The 14,187-nt window shown below is 54.7% G+C and overlaps 1 protein-coding gene across 3 annotated transcripts; it reads right to left on the bottom strand.

The window, feature by feature from the left end:
* Positions 1-106: 106 nt before the first annotated feature.
* On the bottom strand, positions 107-13,483 carry DYNC2I2 (dynein 2 intermediate chain 2). Of its 3 annotated transcripts, none has more exons than XM_066256042.1 (9): positions 13,282-13,483; positions 7,070-7,318; positions 4,323-4,432; positions 2,939-3,096; positions 2,315-2,424; positions 1,698-1,868; positions 1,303-1,535; positions 847-1,004; positions 107-437 (listed from the first exon to the last, which is right to left on the bottom strand). In XM_066256042.1, the coding sequence occupies exons 1-9, from the start codon at positions 13,465-13,467 to the stop codon at positions 262-264; spliced, it is 1,551 nt and encodes a 516-aa protein (XP_066112139.1). In that variant the 5' UTR covers positions 13,468-13,483; the 3' UTR covers positions 107-261. The 3 variants fall into 3 exon arrangements, with proteins under 3 accessions (XP_066112139.1, XP_066112138.1, XP_066112140.1); XM_066256041.1 differs by having other exon boundaries at positions 107-411; XM_066256043.1 differs by lacking the exon at positions 7,070-7,318 and having other exon boundaries at positions 107-411.
* Between the last annotated feature and the right edge of the window lie 704 nt (positions 13,484-14,187).

Here is a 14,187-nt window from a genome sequence, read left to right as displayed (position 1 = left end):
GAACCGCAACAAAGAATTGATGCTTCTCATCTCTCTCCTTCCTGTCTGTCCTTATCTGTCCATCTCTGACTCTGTCTCTCCCACAAGAAAAAAAACAACACACAGCTCAGCACAAGCAACCTCACCCAGTGGTCTCTGTATTTAGGGACACTCCACCACAGCTCTGGTGTCCTCAGGCGTCCCCCTCTGCGGCCAGCTGCTCCAAGTCGTCCATTTCCCGGGGCCCCTGTTCGGTGAACTCGGTGCTCAGCTGCCACACCTTCACTGTGCCCTGGGCATCGCCTGCGGCCAGGAGCTGAGTCTGCTGGTGATTAAATTCAAGGCAGTAGACAGGACTTTCATCCTCGGTTTGCTTGATTGAAACGGTGGGTTTCTGGGAGCTTTTCTTGAAATCAAACAGCTGCACATCACCTTCATGAAAGAGATTGGGGCCTGACCTGTGGTGGCGCAGTGGATAAAGCGTCGACCTAGAAATGCTGAGGTCGCCGGTTCAAACCCTGGGCTTGCCTGGTCAAGGCACATATGGGAGTTGATGCTTCCAGCTCCTCCCCCCTTCTCTCTCTCTGTCTCTCCTCTCCTTCCGTCTCTGTCTCTTTCTCTCCCTCTCTCTCTCCTCTCTAAAAATGAATAAATAAAAAGAGAAGAGGCCCTGAGCCTCTTCCAAGTTCCCTGTGCCCCTGGGAAGAGAAACTCTCAAGCCACAGTAAGAATGTCGTCCGGCTCAGCTCTCCTTCCCACCTGATGGAAGACACCGGCCCTCGTCCAGTCTACCCCAACCCAGAATTCCAGGACAGGCTTGGGCCCACGTCACTTAAATGAATCCAAGCCTGGTGTCCCATTTCCTACCTTTACCAGAAGCTGCTGCAAACACTAAGGGACGCACTGGGGACCAGCGCACAGCAAACAGGTACTTGTGGGACAGCTGCAGGGAAGTCAGCGGCTGGGCCTGCAGCATGGAGTATAGGTGGACGTGGCCGTCAGTCCCTGCGCTCAGGAAGAGATTCCTAGGTGAGGGGGAGGGCAGAAAAGCCAGGCAATCCGATGAGTGCTGGCTGTCCACGCATGGCTGGGGACTTCCATACTTCTGCGCTCTCAGGCCCCCGAAGGCCTCCCTGGACACCCAAACCCGAGTTTTGGAAGAGAGGGACCAATTCCCTGGGACCAGACACCAGAGCCCAACTAGAGAAGGCCTGGGCCCAGACCAGACTGCAGGTCCTTCCAGCAGTTCTGTGACAAGGCCTGGCAGGACTCCCTGACCTCCCTGTGGCGGATGGAGGACGACCCCAGCCAGGCCCTGCCCACCTGTGGAAGGGAGAACAGCTCACAGAGTAGACCGGCCCACCGTGGGGAGAGAAAGTGAACTGTGCCGGAGCCCGCAGGGGCACAGAGCTGGCAGTCCGTGTGGCAGCAGCCTCTTCGGCTGCCAGGGAGCACTTGAGGGGGAAGCCGCCCTCTGTGCCCAAAACGAAGAGGCCAGGGTCAAAGCTGGAGAAAGCCACCGCCGTGGTCCCCACCTCGGTCTCCCCGCGGTGAGGCTGTGGAGAAACAGACACCTGGGCAGAGCTGAGGGGATGGTCAGTATCCCAACGGAGACCAGGCATGAGTGGACGCTGTGGCCTAAGGTCACACAGCAAGTCCTGGCTCAGCCGGTGGCACTGGTGCCAGGCCCGCCCAACCCAGCCTCGGCCCCCACATACCTTCAGCTTGGTGTTCCGCGGCAGCTGCTGCACCAGCAGGGCGAAGCCCTCCGCCAGCTGCAGCGGGCCGGGCCCCGCCCCCGCGCCCTGCCAGAGCAGCACCTTCCCGTCCGTGGCCACGCTCAGCACACGGAAGCGATGGCTATGGTGCGGCTCCGGGAGCCAGACCACCTGGGACAAAGGGTGTGGGCACAGTCAAGAAAGGGCCCCTGGGCCTGCCTCCCAACTCCCAGCAAAACCAATCGTCAGTCCTCCACCCAGCATTCCCCTGCTGTTCCAGGGAAAAAAAAACTCTGAGGCCTGAGCCTGGGGGCCGCCTCACCCACCAGGGGCCCCCATGGAGAGTTCCGAGGTGCCAGGACAGTGGGAGGCGGCCAGGAATGGCCCTAGGGGTGGCTCCTGCTAGGGGCTGGGGTGTGACTCATGCCCTCGGAGCTCCAGGAATGCTGAAGGCAGCTGTCCAACTGCCAACTCCCTGGTGACCTTGTTCCATGGAGCCAAGTGGGCACTCTTTCCTGCTCTGCCTCAAGAACAGGCCCGTGACAGGAGGCCCAGCTGGGAGAGGAGGGGAAGGTGCCTCCCTGACCCATGACCCAGCCCAAGCCCACTACTCTGACCTGGTACACGGGGTCTGTGTGCGTGTCGTCTGTGAGGCCTGTACACCAGAGCAGTGGGTCCTCAGGACGGCTCAGGTCCCACACCAGCACCTCGCCACTGTACAGGCCACCTGCAGGACCAAGTGGGCGGGCAGGAGCTGGCCATGCCCAGCAGCAGAGCTTCCTGCAAGCACCCCCTCCCACCCACTGGACCAGGATGTGGAGCCGCTTCCCCGAAACCACCCTGAGGACAAGGGAAAGCCCCGGTCCACCAGGCAGAGCCCCCCAGGCAGGCCTACATTCCACCCTCCCGTGACCCATCCCAGGAAGCACCTCCCAGGCTCACAGAGAGTCCTTTTGGCAAAACTCCTTCCCCAGAATGCTTGGTTCCCATCACCAATGACTGCCTGCTCTGTCCTGCTCTGTCCTGACCAGGCTGCCCCTCTGTACGGCCCACACCCCTTCAAGACTCAGCCAACGACCTGCCTCCTCTTGCCCTGAGCTCAGCGCCTGCGCAGTCCCACTCAGCATTCTCACCTCAGCACAGGACCTGGGCTCTGTGCCTCCCCATGCCCAGTGCAGAGCTCCCCTCTGGCCACCTTCTGCAGGGTGGGAAGCAGACACGAGGCAGGCTGAGCGGCTCACCTGCAATGTGGGATGGCTGTGTAGGGTGGAAGGCCAGGCACATGACGGCGCTGGGCACCTCCACCACCACTGACGGCTGCTGAGGCTTCAGGCCTCGCCGGGCCAGGTTCCAAGCACACACGAAGGACTTCAGCGTGCTCCAGTCCCCATCATCCAACCTGCACGTGGTCATGCCTAAGCTGGCTCTGCTCCTGGGCCAAGGGTGTCACCCCACCCACCCCGTCCCCACCACTCCCCGTACTACACACAAAAAGCCTGGCCTGCCTGACCAGGCGGTGGCGCAGTGGATGGAGCGACGGTTTGGGATGCGGAGGACCCAGGTTCGAGACCCCGAGGTCACCAGCTTGAGCATGGGCTCATCTGGCTTAAGCAAAAAGCTAACCAGCTTGGACCCAAGGTCACTGGCTCGAGCAAGGGGTTACTCGGTCTGCTGAAGGCCCGTGGTCAAGGCACATATGAGAAAGCAATCAGTGAACAACTAAGGTGTTGCAACGAAAAACTGATGATTGATGCTTCTCATCTCTCTCCGTTCCTGTCTGTCTGTCCCTATCTATCCCTCTCTCTCTGACTTTCTCTCTGTCCCTGAAAAAAAAATTTTTTTTAAATAATAAAGCCTGACCAGGTGGTGGCACAGTGGATAGAGCATCGGACTGGGATGCGGAAGGACCCAGGTTCGACACCCCGAGGTCGCCAGCTTGAGCGCGGGCTCATCTGGCTTGAGCAAAGAGCTCACCAGCTCAGACCCAAGGTCGCTGGCTCCAGCAGGGGGTTACTCGGTCTGCTGAAGGCCCGTGGTCAAGGCACATGTGAGAAAGCAATCAATGAACCACTAAGAAGTCTCAACGCGCAATGAGAAACTGATGATTGATGCTTCTCATCTCTCTCCGTTCCTGTCTGTCTGTCCCTGTCTATCTCTGCCTCTGTAAAAAATAATAATAATAATAATAAAAATAAAAATTTTTTTAAAAGCCTGGCCTGTGTCCCCAACATACCCACACACCGTACTTGGTATCAAAGTGGCACAGGCCATTCCATGGCACCCAAAGGCATGACTTTCTCTAGAAAACTGTCCCTAGGAACCAAGGATGGGTCCACACAATGGTGGAGTAGGGGAACCCTCATATCAGGAAACAGCTCATGGAGCATACAAAGCAGGACAAGGGCTCACTGCCCAGTGCTGGCCAGAGGGCACTGTGAGTTCTGAGCTCTAAGCCCCTCTCTGCTGCCCGGGAAGCCCTGAGGAAAAAGTCCCAGAATGACCAACGTCTGGACCAACCTGTCACAGGTCAACCCTTTGCAGACAGAGAGACAGAGGCACAGATGAGGGTCTGAGGGCCTCCCACATATCCACCCCCCCCACCCCCACATGCCTGCCGCCACTCACCGGCCATAGGCACAGGCGACCACAGAGCCTGTGCTGTTCCAGGAGACACTGGTCACGTGCAGACCCTGCCCCTGGGCTGGAGGGTAGCTCAGGCTGTGCAGGCAGGTCCCCTGCAAGAGACAGACCATCCCCAGCCCTAAGCCTGGGAGCCACTCAGCAGACAGCTTCAATACCTCCGAACAAAAACCACACGGGCTGCGCCTCCCAAAGCCCTGAAAGCTATCCAGTCCACTCTGCATCCCCGGTGGAAAACGTCGTCTTCATTCCAACATCTACTGTAAGAGGATGCTTCCAGAAACCCAGAAGGAAGGACCCTGTGAGCCGAGACAGACAACAGGCCCTGGTCAGAGCTGGACTCGCTGCTCACATGAGTTCCACACACAGTTTCAAAAGCTGTGGCTTCTGGAGCTGAATGGCAGTGATGGTTGCACAATAATGTGAGTACTCGCCTGACCCGGAGGTGGTGCAGTAGACAGAGCTTCGGCCTAGGATGCTGAGGACCCAGGTCCAAAACCCCGAGGTTGCTGGCTGGAGCACAGGGCTCATTAGGCTTGAGCGCGGGCTTGCCAGCTTGAGCATGACATCACAAACATGATCCCATGGTCACTGGCTTGAGCCCAAAGGTCGCTAGCTTGATGCCCAAGGTCACTGGCTTGAGCAAGGGGTTACTTGCTCAACAGGAGCCCCCTGGTCCAGGCACGTATGAGAAGCAATCAATGAACAACTAAACTGACACAACTACAAGTTGATGCTTCTCATCTCTCTCCCTCTCAAAAACAAACAAGGCCCTGGCTGGTTGGCTCAGTAGTAGAGTGTCAGCCTGGCGTGCGGAAGTCCCGGGTTTGATTCCTGGCCAGGGCACACAGGAGAAGCGCCCATCTGCTTCTCCACCCCTCACCCCTCTCCTTCCTCCTTCCTCTCTGTCTCTCTCTTCCCCTCCCACAGCCAAGGCTCCATTGGAGCAAAGATGGCCCGGGCGCTGAGGATGGCTCTGTGGCCTCTGCCTCAGGCGCTAGAATGGCTCTGGTTGCTCTAACTGCCTCCCCGTTTCCAACTTCAGAAAAATAAAAAAATAAAAAACAGAAGCGACCAGTAAGTCACAACTAAGTGAAACAAAGAGTTGATGCTTCTCTCTCGCTCTCTCCCTCCCAATACCAATGTTTAAATAAAAATAAGAGAGGATAAAGTAATACACATGTGGACCAAACTAACCCATAGAAATGTGGAAAAGCCTAATAATAAAGAACAAAAACTCAACCCTCTGAATGCCCCTGTAGATGGGGCATAAGCGATTCCAAAAAGGGAGAGAGGAAGAGGGGGAAGAGGGAGAGGGGAGAACACACTCAGATTTGAATGTTCATTACATTCTCTCGTGTCCCATTTAAAAAGATGCAATGGGCCCTGGCCGGTTGGCTCAGTGGTAGAGCATCGGCCTGGCGTGCGGGAGTCCCGGGTTCGATTCCAGGCCAGGGCACACAGGAGAGGCGCCCATCTGCTTCTCCACCCCTCCCCCTCCCTTCCTCTCTGTCTCTCTCTTCCCCTCCCGCAGCCAAGGCTCCATTGGAGCAAGGTTTGCCCAGGCGCTGAGGATGGCTCTGTGGCCTCTGCCTCAGGTGCTAGAATGGCTCTGAATACAGCAGAGCGACGCCCCAAATGGGCAGAGCATCCCCCCCTGGTGGGCGTGCCAGGTGGATCCCAGTCGGCGCATGCAGGAGTCTGACTGCCTCCCTGTTTCCAACTTCGGAAAAATACAAAAAATAAAATAAAATAAAAAGATGCAATGACTCCATGCTTTAGTGTGGCCTTGGCAACTGTTTCTCAGAGCGATTTTCAGGATTCCTCTCACATAAATCGACTCCCGTACCTACCAATGATTTGGTCGGAGAAGGGCAGTTATCACTGGAAAACAGAGGGAGGGAAGGCACAGGAGAAGAAGGCAAGAAAAGGGTTGAAGACCTTTGAATATAGAATTATCTCAGCTACTAAAGGATGAAAACACTATAAAAAAAGAACCAGAATGCAAACAGCTCTACAGACGGGGGCAGAGCCCTCAACAAGCAGCCAGTCCACAGGCAACACGCTGGGGAGACTGAGGTCCAGCCCCGTGTGGAGCAAAAGCCAAGAGCCCTCATTCATTCAGAGGTTCCCTGATCTCAAAGCCTAGGCTGTCTGTCCAGCTGGACATCTGAGTTTATAGGTGACACTGAAGTCACCAGAGCACAGTAGTGAAACCAGACAAGCCAGGGCTCAAATTCCAGCTTGGCCGGATATACCTGTGTGACCTTGGATAAGTCACTTAGCCTCTCTGAGCCTTTTCTATAACATGGCGATCAAAACAGCACTCACACAGTTGTCCTGAGGAGCACAGGAGGCGGCAGAGATGGCCCTCACCCACAGGGCCTGGGGACACAGCTGGGTGGTGGGGAGAGGAAGTTGCAGAGTCAAATTGCCCAGGTTCAAACTCGGCCCTTGCAGCTACCAGCTTAGTGCGATTCTGGAAAAGTTCCTGCAACTGTGAGTCTGCACTTCCCTGACTGGGAATCAAAGAGCCCGATGCCCCTCCGCCCAGGACAGCAGCGAACGCCTGCTGATGCTCTTACAACGGGTTCTCGGCACCTGGCGGGGAGAGCTCAGAGAAGGCTGTTACTGTGATCGGTATTTGAGTGGCGCAAAAGATGGCCTGAAAACGAAGTAGAGGCTTGATCTGAGGCAGAAGAGGGGTCACTCCAGGCCCGCTCGGTCCCTACCGTCTGCTGCTGCTCGGTCCAGTTCACCTCGAAGCCATCAAACGCATGGCTCTGCCAATTCTTGCTCAGCTCTCGGGTAACCATGGCCTCCACCCTCCGGAGAAAGGCTGCGAGCCGGGGGCTGTCGTGCGGGAACACGGGCAGCGCGCGCACTGGCACAGGGGCCTCGGTCTGCACCGCAGCCTCTGCACGCCTCCGGGTCTGGGCGGACGCTTCAGCAGTGGCGATGCGGGACGTCTGGCAACTTTTCTAGAGAAGAGCAGAAGTCCGCGGTCACCACCAGCGCACTCCCAGCACACCTGCCCAGGGCACTCACACCCTCTTTGCTGAACAACTCACCTTCTTGTGGCTGTTTACCCTCAAGCTAATGGACCTCTCCTCATTCTGTCTGCTCAAGGTCTGTCCCTTTCCTCGTGTAACTGCCCATCGTTCTTTAGGACTAACTGAATCTGCCTGATGTGAGTGAAGATGATTTCTCAACCCTCCAATGCTTCATTGAGGTTTCGGGGAAACACAGCACTTCAACTAACCAATCACAACACTGGGTTCCGCCCCCAGCCACAGTGATTGGCTCAGAGAGGCTAGATGACCCAGTAAGAGCCTGCCCCACAACTTCAGTTGACACCATTTGATGAGGACTCACAAGTGCCCTTTGGGAGGTACTGACAACTCGAAGTCACTTAACAACTTTAAACATGTGACATATAAGAAAACCAACTTTATCATAGGTTAACCGATATTAAGTTCCTACAGCCTCCCATCAACATCATAATGAAATGACCTGATCTGAGGACCTGCTGGAACCTTGGAGCTAACAGTGGCCATCTTAGCCAGCACACACCAGAACCTCTGGCCACCAGCAGAACACCCTCCAGCTTCTCCCTCCTTTGGCAGGCAGCCCTCTCCCGCCGCGTACCCTCCAAGTAGCCCCATGGTCAAAGGAAAAACGTGTGTCCAGGATGAGGTCATTGGTTTAAGACAGGTTACTTCCCAGCTGCCCTTTTCTCCACCCTGCCATCTGTCTCAAGTTCCTTGTCCCTTGTTTCGCTGGGCACAGGGACAGACATCAGATCAGGGAAGAAACTGCCAGCCTGCCTTTCTTACGATCATGACCAATCTTTACCAAATGAGGGGCCCTATATTCCTGAGATTATTGTCACCTAGGAGGCTCTCCTCACTTATCAGGCACCTGCACCCACAGGCCAGTGACAAGCCCTGGCCCCCATAAGCCCCTGTTCAGGATTGGGGGGCAGGGCCAGGCACCAGGCCAGGTTTGTGAGCAGGGAGGCAGGGGGCTAGGACCACATAGGGGCAGCTCTCAGCACTCCCCTTCACATTCTAGACTCTCTCCCGGCTTGTCCATCTCCACTGAACTGTGAGCTCCTCCAGCATAAGAAGCCACAGGCCTGGAGGAGCTCACCAAGGGGGCGTGCACAGTGAGGAACTTGGGGACAGGCACAAAGAGCAGAGTGTTTACATGCTGAGACAAAATGTTAAGAGATTGCAGGTGAATTTCTAACGTCCTAGAAGATATAATGATGATAACAGTGCCAGTGACTAAGTGCTAACTCGGGCACTGTCCCCAAAGCTTCCCCCGTATCACCTTACTCATCCTCACAACCATACTTTGAAGTAAACCCCTGTTAATGTGTTTTGGTTTGGTTTTTTAATTTTTTTTTCGATTTTATTTATTCATTTTAGAGAGGAGAGAGAAGGGGGAAGGAGCAGGAAGCATCAACTCCCATATGTGCCTTGACCAGGCAAGCCCAGGGTTTCAAACCAGCGACCTCAGCATTACAGGTCGACACTTTATCCACTGTGCCACCACAGGTCAAGTCTAAATCCTTTTTTTTTTGCCTTTTTTATTTTTATTTTTTTACAGAGACAGAGAGAGAGTCAGAGAGAGGGATAGACAGGGACAGACAGACAGGAACGGAGAGAGATGAGAAGCATCAATGATCAGTTTTTCATTGCGACACCTTAGTTGTTCATTGATTGCTTTCTCATATGTGCCTTGACCGTGGGCCTTTAGCAGACTCAGTAACTCCTTGCTCGAGCCAGCGACCTTGGGTCCAAGCTGGTGAACTTTGCTCAAATCAGATGAACCCGCGCTCAAGCCAGCGACCTCGGGGTCTCGAACCTGGGTCCTCCGCATCCCAGTCTGACACTCTATCCACTGTGCCACTGCCTGGTCAAACTTTTTTTTGCATTATTAACGTTGAAACTAAGGCACAGAAAAGTTAACTCACCCAAGGTCACACGGCAAGGAGGTGATTACAATGGAGCTTGAACCCAGAGGCAGTGTGACCCATGACACTAAACTGTCTTAGTCTTGGCGTTCTCTCCTAGTCTAAAATTCTGGCCACTAATCAGATCAGATGAATAATGTTCCTAAGAATGTTACACATCTTTAATTTATTTGGAGAGAGAGAGAAACATCAATTCTTTGTTCCACTTATTTATGCATTCCTTGATTCATTCTTTGTGTGTGCCCTGACCAGGAACCAACACCTTGGCATAGCGGGACGTTATCACCTGAGCTACCTGGCCAGGCCACACATCTTAATGTAAAAATTAATGCAAAATCACAACCACAAACAAAAATATTCACAAAGTATGTATGTGCGTGCGTGTGTCTCTCCAGAGATGGCAAGCTCTTTTCAGGAATTTCTATTAATATTCCTTAGCTGCTTGCTTCTTATTCAAGCCAGTAACAAACGCCAAAACACTAAGGAGAAATTATGATGGAATAAAAACACCTAAACCCAATGACACTGCACCCACAATTTCCTTCTGTGAACTAGCAGGCAACCACCATTGTTCTCTTTGCTCTGGGACACCCAAGTCGGCTCCTCCCAAGGTTCTATATCCCAGTATCTGGCCCAACCCTGATCTGTCTGGGGTGAGACCAAGGCCCTGAGAAGGGAGGGGCCTGCCCAAGGCCACCCGGTAGAGGATGGCGCCTTCCAGGCCAGGCTCCCATAACAAGGTCTCTGAGAAGTCAGAGGAGCGTGTGAGGGTGAGTGGGATCCCTGCAGCGCTGAGAATGGGTGTTGGGGATGCTGGGCCCACAGCCAGAGTCCCAATCCCACACCTCGGAGTCAGGGGCTGCAGGAGCAAACTGGCTGGGACCGGACTTTAACCACAGCAGGAGATCAGGATGACGGTTAGTCAAGGGCAATTCCCAAACCAAGCTCACCAGTCTAAAGCTCCAGCAGCCTTCAGTGGAGTGGGAAGGTGGCAGGACCCAGAGTGCAGAGCCCGGGGTGGGGCGCAGCTCATGCCCCTCCCCAGAGAGCCTGCAGGCACGCAGAGTATCAGCACTCCTGGGTCCTACCAATAAGGGACAGTGCGGCCCAGAGGTAAGATTCCTCTGGAGAATCTGCCCACCCCACAAGGGCCCGTTTCCTAGAAAACCTCCTACCGAAGCCACAGGCTGAGCCCCAACACCAGGACTGTGGCTACTGAGTGGATGAGAAGTGGACACGAACCCAGGTGGGGCCAGTCATGTTCTCACAGGGAAATTCCGAACTGACCAAAGATATTTGACAAGACAGTCGGCACGTGCATAGCACTGCGACCTGGAAACGGGGGGGCGCAGACGCCAAGCCAGGCGCCCACGGCACTCAGCAGACAGGCAGACGGGCCTCGGGATGCCTGGCAACCGGAGCTGAGATGCAGGGAGGTCCCCTGAAGCTTTTTAGATTCCTTAGGACCAGCCGCACCTCCACGCTGAGATCTAGGAGCCACCTCCTCACCCTGAAGAAACTTGTCTGACACGAGCTGGTTTGGGATGGGTTCTGTTCCTCTACGCGAGTCCTAAACCAGCCTATACACCAGAGGGCTTCCTGACTCCCAGACCACCACCCTGTAGGGCCTCATTTCTCAAATGAGGGGTCTCCAGCTGACCTCTAGGGCTGGCCGGCCAATTTCCAGGACACTTGTATCATGACAGTTTCGAAATGGCCTGGCTGGATCCTAAGACTAGCCACCTGCCTGCAGGCCTGGGCGACCGTGGCCTCGAGGGTGTGCTAAGAGGGCTGCGCTCTTCCCCACCTCAGCCTCCAAGGTTTAAGATGCTAGGGTCAAGGTGCCCATGCGTGATCCAGTCTTCCAGACACTGTTCAGCCAGAGAAATCCATTCAAGGGCTATCAATGTGGTGTGACAAACTTCAAGGTCATAAGTAGAATACAGTCCCTTTCTCATTAAAAACATACACTCTAGCCTGACCAGGCGGTGGCGCAGTGGATAGAGTGTCAGACTGGGATGCGGATGACCCAGGTTCAAGACCCCGAGGTCGCCAGCTTGAGCCCGGGCTCATCTGGTTTGAGCAAAAGCTCATCAGCTTGGACCCAAGGTCACTGGCTCGAGCATGAGGTTACTCGGTCTGCTGAAGGTCCGCAGTCAAGGCACATATGAGAAAGCAATCAATGATCAACTAAGGTGTTGCAATGCGCAATGAAAAACTAATGATTGATGCTTCTCATCTCTCTCCGTTCCTGTCTGTCTATCCCTCTCTGACTCTCTCTGTCTCTGTAAAAAAAAATTTAAAAAAAATTAAAAAAGAAAAAGAAAAAGCAATCAATGAACAACTAAGGTGTCGCAATGCGCAACGAAAAACTAATGACTGATGCTTCTCATCTCTCCTTTCCTGTCTGTCTGTCCTTGTCTATGACTCTCTCTCTGTCTCTGTAAACAAACAAACAAACAAACAAAAACATACACTCTATATCTCTTTGACTATTGACCTGTGGTGGCACAGTGAAAAAATTAAATTATTTTTAAAAATTATTTAGTGCCTGACCAGACAGTGGCGCAGTGGATAAAGCATCAGACTGGGATGCAGAGGACCCAGGTTCGAAGCCCAGAGGCCACCAGCTTGAGTTCAGGGTCATTGGCTTGAGTTTGGGATCCTAGGCATGACCCCATGGTCACTGGCTTGAAGCCCAAGATCACTGGCTTGAGCCCAAGGTCGCTGGCCTGAGCAAGGGGTCACTGCTCTGCTATAGCCCCCGGTCAAGGCACATATGAGAAAGCAATCAATGAACAACTAAGAAGACTAGGAGCTGCAATGAAGAATTGATGCTTCTTATCTCTCTCCCTTGCTGCCTATATATCCCTATCTATCCCTCTCTCTGTCTCTCTCTCTCTGAAAAAAATTAAAATTACTTAGTAATAGTTCTTCAAAGGGAAAGGAGAGGCCCTGGCCGGTTGGCTCAGCGGTAGAGCCTCGGCCTGGCGGGCGGGGGACCCGGGTTCGATTCCTGGCCAGGGCGCATGGGAGAGGCGCCCATTTGCTTCTCCTTCCTCTATGTCTCTCTTCCCCTCCCGCAGCCGAGGCTCCATTGGAGCAAGGGTGGCCCGGGAACTGGGGATGGCTCCTTGGCCTCTGCCCCAGGCGCTGGAGTGGCTCTGGTCGCGGCAGAGCATCGCCCACTGGTGGGCATGCCAGGTGGATCCCGGTCGGGCGCATGCGGGAGTCTGTCTGTCTCTCCCCGTTTCCAGTTTGGGGGGGGGGGGGAGATGAGTCTAGTCAGTTTTCAAAACAAAAGGTAGTTCGAAATGCCAAAAAACTGCAGCTCACACAAAATCCTTCCAAACGTAGGGTCTTAGGAGGTTTCTTTAAAAACACTGGCCCTGGCCGGTTGGCTCAGTGGTAGAGCGTCGGCCTGGCATGCAGGAGTCCCGGGTTCGACTCCCAGCCAGAGCGCATGGGAGAGGCGCCCATTTGCTTCTCCACCCCCCTCTCCTTCCTCTCTGTCTCTCTCTTCCCCTCCCGCAGCCAAGGCTCCACTGGAGCAAAGTTTGCCCGGGCGCCGAGGATGGCTCTGTGGCCTCTGCCTCAGGCGCTAGAATGGCTGATTCCAGCAGAGCATCGCCCCCTGGTGGGCATGCCGGGTGGATCCCGGTCGGGCGCGAGAGTCTGTCTGACTGCCTCCCCGTTTCCAACTTCAAAAAATACAAAAAATATATATATATATAAACATATTATTAGTTATATATTTAATATACTGTATAATTAAATATATAATTACATATATATTATATTGCTGTTCAAAGAATGAGGAAACTGGGACGAGTATCCCAAAGGCTAGTTCCTGTGTATTAAAACATAAAATAAAAAGTTGGGACGCCAGAACCTAGTTCTGCGGCCTTGCGTGGCCCCTCGCCCTGCCGCTCGCGTCGCCCTGACCCCGGGCCGCGCCCTCACCGTCTCCCCGCGGATGCCCTGGACGCCCCTCCACTGCGAAGGCACGGACGCCACGCCCAGGCTCTCGTCCTGCAGCGGGCCCGGCCGCCCGCGCCCCTCGGCGCTCGCAAGCCCGGTTGTCGCCAGCGCCACAGCACCCTCGCTTCCGGCCAGGCAAAGCTGCCTGGGCTGCACGCGGGTTGCCATAGAGACGGCCCCGCCTCCCCCCTCCCCGCCTCCGCTGTGCGGACGCAGTCCAGCGCGACCTTCTTCCCGCGTCTCCGTTGCTGAAAACTGGAAAAGTGAGGCTATCGGCGCCATTTTTGAATTGGTCAGAATGCCGTCTCCCTGCCCCGGAAAAAGGAGATAAAGTATTCTTTTTAACCAGGTGCTACAGTCATAACTAGTTTTGAATACACTCATTCCTAGAAGGGGAAGGCTTGGGGCATGCGCGGCTACGCCAGAGGGAAGGGAAGTGAGGAAGTGAGTCTCCCGGCCAGGCTCAAAGATGGCGGTGAGCCGCTAGGCGCAGAGGCGAGCGCGAGACCGGGGCCTCGGCAGGTTGGTGTCTTCTAAGACCTGCGGGCCCAGGACCCTCAGGGTCGCCGGGTCCTCCCAGCAGAGCCGAGAACCGCGCCGCTCCAGTGGGCAGACATCCTGAAGTCAAGCGCTCTACCTCTGATCTTCAGTTTCTGCCCCGTAAGAATGGTAATTTGAAATATCCATATGCGGATACAGAGTGTGATTGCATAGTTGGAAGGTCCAAATGAAGTTGTCTACAGAATCAGCCTTGTTGAATCAAAATAAAAGACCCAGTTATATTGCCTGACCAGTCGGTGGCACAGTGGATGGAGCATCGGACTGGGACGCTGAGGACCCAGGTTCAAAACCCCGAGGTCACCAGCTTGAGCCCAAGGTCAATGGCTT

Source organism: Saccopteryx bilineata, chromosome 2, assembly GCF_036850765.1.
Source record: "Saccopteryx bilineata isolate mSacBil1 chromosome 2, mSacBil1_pri_phased_curated, whole genome shotgun sequence".
Lineage (NCBI taxonomy): Eukaryota > Metazoa > Chordata > Mammalia > Chiroptera > Emballonuridae > Saccopteryx > Saccopteryx bilineata.
Note: the sequence above shows the minus strand (reverse complement) of the source record. Positions and strands in the feature narration are given on the sequence as shown.

Bases quoted from the DNA above. Each gene is read 5' to 3' on its own strand.
- DYNC2I2 (XM_066256041.1), bottom strand. From the start codon at position 13,467: ATGGCAACCCGCGTGCAGCCCAGGCAGCTTTGCCTGGCCGGAAGCGAG. The intron at 2,425-2,938 runs GTGAGCCGCTCA...TTGGTCCTGCAG, and splicing joins ACAGCCATCCCACATTGCAG to GTGGCCTGTACAGTGGCGAG. The intron at 1,536-1,697 runs GTATGTGGGGGC...GTTTCTCCACAG, and splicing joins CGCGGAACACCAAGCTGAAG to CCTCACCGCGGGGAGACCGA.